The sequence below is a fragment of the Belonocnema kinseyi genome, chromosome 8 (assembly GCF_010883055.1).
Source record: "Belonocnema kinseyi isolate 2016_QV_RU_SX_M_011 chromosome 8, B_treatae_v1, whole genome shotgun sequence".
In the NCBI taxonomy this organism is placed as follows: Eukaryota; Metazoa; Arthropoda; class Insecta; order Hymenoptera; family Cynipidae; genus Belonocnema; species Belonocnema kinseyi.
In genome coordinates, this window is record NC_046664.1 from 82,663,457 (window position 1) to 82,670,889 (window position 7,433).

Consider the following 7,433-nt stretch of genomic DNA (forward strand, 5'->3'; position numbering starts at 1 on the left):
TTTAGTTGAAAATTCATCCTTTTGGTTCAAAATTCAACTTTTCACAAAATTCATAATTTTAGTTAACAATTAATTTGTTTGGTTGAGAATTAATTTTTTTTTTAAATGAAAATTTGAATATTCCTTTTTTGTCTGAAAATTTATATTTTTTATTTCGCAATTCAACTAATTGGTTTTGTTGAAAAACGGTCGTTTTTGTTAGAAAATTAATCTTCTGGTTCGAAAATTTATCTTTTTAGCTAAAAATTCAAGTATTCCAGTGAAATGTTCATCATTTTATTTAAAAAATTGATCATTTTAGTTGAAATTTCATCTATTTACTTGAAAATTCAACAACTATCTTGATAAATAAGATCGTTTACGAGGGAAAAACAAGAATTCAAATTCAAGATGCTCGTGAAAAATCTCGTAAAGCAATAGTAAAAAATGAAAGAATAAAATTTTAATTTGTTAAATAATTAACATACCGAATCAGGGGTAACAACATCGGCCTCCAAATTGTTTGATTTATCCTCTTCAATGTCCGGTTCACCATTCACCATTCCGATAATTCCATTGGCTTGCGGTCTGGCCGTTTCCATTGGAGGCATTCTTTCAAGAAGAGCGGGTCTCAGATGATCGTACTTTTTGAACAATTGGGAAAATTCAATTCCACGCTGCTGCAGCTCAATGTGCAGATTGCTGCCAAAAGTGTCTATTATATGCCGGATTTTTCTGTAAAACCCAGAATCCCTATTAATTCGGGGTCAGTAAATCTGCCGCTGAAAGAACGCTAAAACGCCGGATCACTTGAGGAAATTGTGCTAATTCAGAACTTACTCGTTTCCTTTCTGAAACCGGGTGCTGAGCTTCGTGAGAGACAGCAAAGTGTATTGTTTCGTGATCACTGTATTCTGTTGACTCCAGAGTAACCTTTGATAAACGTCGATGACTTCGTCTTCCGTAAGCTGTTGAAAAACATTCAAAAATGACAAACGAGGTGGCAAAAGAATTCAAATTACCGGTCAAGTTTTTCAATTTTCCATTTCAAGTATCAATCAAAATTCATCTATTTTAAAAGATATTTCGTATTTTTTTAAATCAAAAATTTTAAAAACTGTCTGTCTTTAAAACGGTATTTTAAAATTCCTTAAATTAAAAATGTACGCTTAAAAATTAGCATCTAAAATGGAAAATTTGTAAATGAAATATTTTGGAATTATGTACTGTAAACTAAATGATATCATAATTAAAATTGATGAAAATTCAACTGATTATTTATAAAGCTGTTGAAATCAAACTTGGAGAGCATTTTTTTTCTACAAATTAGTAAAATTCCCGGACAAAAAATAAATTCACTGCAGGGTGGCCGTTTTAATCGAAGAAACAAATTTCCGGTCATTTCCCGGTTTTTTACCATAAAAAGTAATAAACAATAAACAACAATTTAAAGCATTCAATGTAGAACCCTTGAATTCCAAACTTTTCAAATTGAAGTTTAAAAGTTTTCAATTCAAAAATTGTATATTTAGGCGCTCAAAAATTTACACGTGCCAAATGGAAGGTAACACATTTCAATTAAACAATTTTAAATGAAATGCAAATAAACTGACAAATTTAGAACTTTTATCAATTATAGAGTTCAAAGATAAAGATTAAGTTCCAAAAATATAAATCCACGTTAACATTTTCAATAGTCTAAATTAAAGAATCAAGCAATGAACTTTAAATGTTTTCAAACTTATATTATTTAAAGTAATTTTAAGCTAGACACATTAAAAATTTTTTAATAATTTTTTTAACATCCTTCAAAAGCTTTAAAATTTTATTTTAAAATCTTGAAAAATCTAGAAGTGGTTTTGAATTTGTCCAAATTCAAAATCCTTTTTAAATGATTCCTGCAAATTTACAAAAAAAATTAAATTTGAATTTATAAATAACAATAGATCGCTTATTATTTGTAAAAATATTAGAGTAATATTAAGAGATATTTAGAAGTTTAAAAATAATTCGAATTAAATTTAAAATATATTTAAAAGTCCTGAAAAAAATTTGTAACACACTTCGTTTAAATTAATTGAAATAATTTCAAGTTTTCAATTAATTTTGAATCTTTTCAAAACTTCTACATATCTTTTAAAATTACTCAAATTTTTATTACAAATAATAAGTGTTCAATTGTTATTTATGCGTCAAAATTTAACAATGTCACTTATGAATTAAACACTTTTTAAATAGAACAATTAAAATTGTAACGATAAAAAATTAAAAGATCTTCGAAAAACTAAAGATTCAAAGCTTTCTGTGTAAAACAATTCAGTTTCATATTGTTTTCTTTTAAATATTTGGTTTCAATTTACTCCTCTTAAATGAACAGTAAAATATTGCTGAATATTAAATACTTATTCTTTTTCTACATTAACAAATTTCAAATTAAACGTGATATTATTGATAAATCATGAAAAATTTTATTTAAAAATAAAATTATAGGTAATTAATCCATTTTAAAAATAATTTATTTATTTATATTAACAATGGATAAAATAAAACTGTTTTTATCAAAAATTTGCAACTTCAAATGATTTTAATTTTTAATTGTTTATATCCTCAAAACTGCACTTTAATTCTTTAAAAAACGGTTATAATCGAACTTGGGCATATTTTTTTCCTGAAAAATCGTAAAATTCTCGGTTTCCCGGTTCGACGGTCACCCTGTTTTTTATTTCAAAATCTTCTATTTTAAAAACTTCTCATTTTTATTAACCTTTAAAACTGCATTTTGAAATTTTTTAAATTAAAATATATACTTAAAAATTAAAAATCTTAAATGGAAAATTTTTAAAGTGATAGATTTTCGAATTAAGCATTCTAAACTAAATGATATAATAATTTACAAAAATCACAATTTAGGAAATTATTTAAAAACAGTTAAAGTCAAAGTTGGACAAAATTTTTAGAATACAAATTTTGTAAAATTCCCGGTCAACAAACAAATTCACTGGAAGGCACTAATACTTTTTGATTGAATAATTTTTAATTACATCAAGATAAAATGCAAAATTTAGAATTTTTAACTTTTATAAATTATAGAGTTCAAAGATTTAGATTAAGTTCCAAAAATATAAATTCACGTTGACATTTTAAATACTCTAAATTAAAGAATTAGTCAATGAATAACAAAATTTTTTAAATTATATTAATTTCAGTAATTTGAAGCCAGAGACATTAAAAATTGAAAAATTAAATTTTCTTTCTTTGATGAAAATTTATATATTTGATTGAAGTATTTTGTTGATTCTTGGTTGCAAAATTATTTTTTTTATATAATAAAAAATTTTGTTATTGATAATTAGTTTTTTTTCACATTTATTATTACGGCAAATGAAATGCTGAATATTTAACTATTTCTGGATCAAAATTCCCCTTTTTTAATTAAAAATTTACCTGCTTTAGGAGAAATTTCATCTTTCTTGGATAAAAATAAAACTTTTTGGTTGAAAAATAAAACTTTTTGGTTGAAAATTAAACTATTTTGTTAAGAAGTCATACTTTTTTTGTTGCAACTTGTTGCACTTTTTGGGATAAATATTTAGTTTTTTTCATAGAAACTTATTTTTTGTTACAAAATTTATATTGTGATCTTGAAAAGTCAACTAGAATCTTTTTTGGATGAAAATTCAACATTTAAAAAAATAAAAATTTATATTTTTGAAGAAATATTTCGTCTTTTTTTCTTATTTGGTTGAGAATTTAACATTTTTGTTAAAAGACAATTTTGTTGGCTAAAAGTTCGTCTTTTTTTTATTGAAAATTCAATTTTGTTCGTAAAACTTATTTCTTGTTTAAAAATTCATATTTTGATCGTGAAAAGTAAATTGAAATGTTTTTTAATTGTTGAACTTTTAAGCCAAAAGACAAAGTTTCTCTACAAAAATTGCAGTTTTCAAACAAAAACTATGACTCTCTAGCAAAAACTTAATTCTCCACGAAACTGCTGCATTTTACACAAGAAAAATTAAATTTTAAACCAAGACAAGTATTATTTCTTTATTTAACAAAAACGGACAAATTTAATCTAAAAAAGATTAATCTTTAAAAAATGGAAAAGTTACATTTTTAGTTCAAAAATTTATTTTAAACCAAAAAAAGGCTTCTTCACTATTTCAAAAAAAAAAAATATTTATTAAAAAAATGATTTAAGAAGAATAATTTTTAAACCAAATCTGGCATGTTCATTAAATAAAAATGAAATTTCTACTAAAAAAGATGAAGTTTTAAGTCAGAAAGATAATTTTTTAATGAAACAGTTAAATTTTCTGTTAAAAAAGATTTCAAATGACTTTTCACGCTCAAAATATGAATTTTGAAAAAAGAAATAAGTTTTACGAAAAAAAATTAATTTTCAATCCAAAAAGGCGAATTTTTAGCCGAAAAGGCTGTCTTTTAACAAAAAGGATGGAATTTTCAACCAAAAAGTTGAATTTTTATAAAAAGAAAAATACGAAATTTTTCTTAAAACAGATGATTTTTTATTTTTTTAAACAATTCTTTTTTTAAGGTTGAATTTTCATCCAAAAAAGATTCTAGTTGACTCAAGATCAAAATATTAATTTTTTAACAAAAAAATAAGTGTCTACGAAAAAAATTGAATTTTTATCCGTGGAAAGATGAAATTTGTATTGAAACAGAGGAATTTTTAATGAAAAACGACAACTTTTTCCAAAGTATTTCAGTACATTTTTCCATGTCAACATTTTAATTAAAAAAAAAAAGTACATTTTTTTCTCTTAAAATAGATACTTTTTTTTTTTAAACAAATATATTTTTTTAATGGTTGAATTTTCATTAAAAAAAGACGAATTTTTGCCATAAAAAAGAATCAATTTTTAATAAAATTGTCGAATTCTCAACCAAATAGTTGAATTTTGATCAAAAACCAAAAAAAAGGCGAAATTTATCTTAAAACAGATGAATTTTTATTTTTGTAACGAAGTTTTTTTAAATTTTAAATTTTAATCAAAAAAAAATCTAGTAGACTCAAGATCAAAATATAAATTTTTTAACAAAACATAAGTTTCTTCGAAAAAAAAATTGAATTTGTATCCAAGAAAGATGAAATTTGTATTAAAACAGAGGAATTTTTAATAAAAAACGGCAATTTTTCCTAAAGTATTTCAGTACATTTTTCAATGCCAACATTTATATTTTAAACAAAAATTTTTTTTCTCTTAAAATAGATGAATTTTTTTTTAACGAAACTATTTTCAAAAAAATGGTTGAATTTTCACCCAAAAAAAAATCCAGTTGACTTTTCGAGATCAAAATACGAATTTTGTATTAAAAAACAAGTTTCTACAAAAAAGAATTAATTTTCATTTAAAAAAGACGAATTTTTGCCACCAAAAAGGATGAATTTTTAATAAAATTGTTGAATTCCGAACCAAATAGTTGAATTTTGATAAAAAAAAAAAACAAAAAAAAACCAAAAGGCGAAATTTCTCTTAAAACAGATGAATTTTTATTTTTTTAAACAAGTTTTTTTTTAATGTTAAATTTTCATCAAAAAAGATTCTAGTTGACTGAAGATTAAAATATGAATTTTTTAACAAAAAATAAGTTTCTTCAAAAAAAAAAACAACTGAATTTTCATCCAAAAAGATTTCAGTTGACTTTTCGAGATCAAAATACGAATTTGGCAACAAAAAATAAGTTTCTACAAAAAAGAATTAATTTTCATTAAAAAAAAGACGAATTTTTGACACCAAAAAGGATGAATTTTTAATAAAATTGTCGAATTCCCAACCAAATAGTTGAATTTTGATCAAAAAACAAGCAAAAAAAGGCGAAATTTCTCTTAAAATAGATGAATTTTTATTTTTTTAAATGTTGAATTTTCATCAAAAAAGATTCTGGTTGAATCAAGATCAAAATATGAATTTTTTAACAAAAAATAAGTTTCTACGAAAAAAAATTGAATTTTTATCCAAGAAAGATGAAATTTGTATTAAAACCGAGGAATTTTTAATAAAAACGACAATTTTTTCTAAAGTGTTTCAGTACATTTTTCAATGCCAACATTTTTATTTTAAACAAACAGTATATTTTTTTTCTCTTAAAATAGATGATTTTTTTTTTAAACGAAATTATTTTCAAAATAATGGTTGAATTTTCACCAAAAAAAAAAAATTCTAGTTGACTTTTCGAGATGAAAATACGAATTTTGTATTAAAAAATAAGTTTCTACAGAAAAGAATTAATTTTCATTAAAAAAAGACGAATTTTTACAACCAAAAAGGATGAATTTTTAATAAAATTGTTGAATTCCCAACCAAATAGTTGAATTTTGATTTTAAAAAAACAAACAAAAACCAAAAAGGCGAAATTTCTCTTAAAACAGATGAATTTTTATTTTTTGAAATGTTGAATTTTCATCAAAAAAGATTCTGGTTGAATCAAGATCAAAATATGAATTTTTTAACAAAAAATAAGTTTCTACGAAAAAAAATTGAATTTTTATCCAAGAAAGATGAAATTTGTATTAAAACCGAGGAATTTTTAATAAAAACGACCATTTTTTCTAAAGTGTTGCAGTACATTTTTCAATGCCAACATTTTTATTTTAAACAAAAAGTATATTTTTTTCTCTTAAAATAGATGATTTTTTTTTAAACGAAATTATTTTCAAAAAAATTGTTGAATTTTCACCCAAAAAAGATTCCAGTTGACTTTTCGATATCAAAATACGAATTTTGTAATAAAAAATAAGTTTCTACAAAAAAGGAATTAATTTTCATTAAAAAAAGACGATTTTTTCCACCAAAAAGGATGAATTTTTAATAAAATTGGCGAATTCCAAAACCAAATAGTTAAATTTTGATAAAAAAATTTTTTTAAAAAAACCAAGAAGGCGAAATTTCACGTAAAACAGATGATTTTTTATTTTTTTAAACAAGTTTTGTTCAATGTTAAATTTTCATGAAAAAAGATTCTAGTTGACTCAAGATCAAAATAAGAATTTTTTAACAAAAAATAAGTTTCTACGAAAAAAAATTAAATTTTTATCCAAGAAAGATGAAATTTGTATTAAAACAGAGGAATTTTTAATAAAAAACGACAATTTTTCTAAAGTATTTCAGTACATTTTTCAATGCCAACATTTTAATTTCAAACAAATATATATTTTTTTAAATGGTTGAATTTTCATCCAAAAAAGATTCCAATTGACTTTTCGAAATCAAAATACGAATTTTGTAACAAAAAATAAGTTTCTACAAAAAACACAAATTTTTTCCACCAAAAAAGGATGAATTTTTAACAAAATTGTTAAATTCACATCGGACTAACCGTTCGAGAATAACACAGGCCGAAAAAATTTGACAAAGGTCCGGAACCAGAGACCAGACCTAGTATACCCGAAGGTTTTTGCTGCGCTGAATCCGAATCCGACCTCAGAA

The 7,433-nt window shown here is 23.0% G+C and overlaps 1 protein-coding gene across 8 annotated transcripts in view; it reads right to left on the minus strand.

Annotated features, from left to right (window-relative positions):
* Positions 1–7,433, minus strand: part of LOC117178903 (AP-1 complex subunit gamma-1) — a 93,038-nt gene that overhangs the window by 20,732 nt on the left and 64,873 nt on the right. For 5 of the 8 annotated variants that reach the window (XM_033370435.1, XM_033370436.1, XM_033370441.1 and 2 more), the window contains 2 exons: positions 820–947; positions 468–732 (listed from right to left, as the gene is read on the minus strand). In XM_033370435.1, the coding sequence (XP_033226326.1) occupies positions 468–732; positions 820–947 (393 nt within the window). The remainder of the gene's footprint in view (positions 1–467; positions 733–819; positions 948–7,433) is intronic. The other 3 variants (XM_033370442.1, XM_033370438.1, XM_033370437.1) reach the window with 1 other exon arrangement.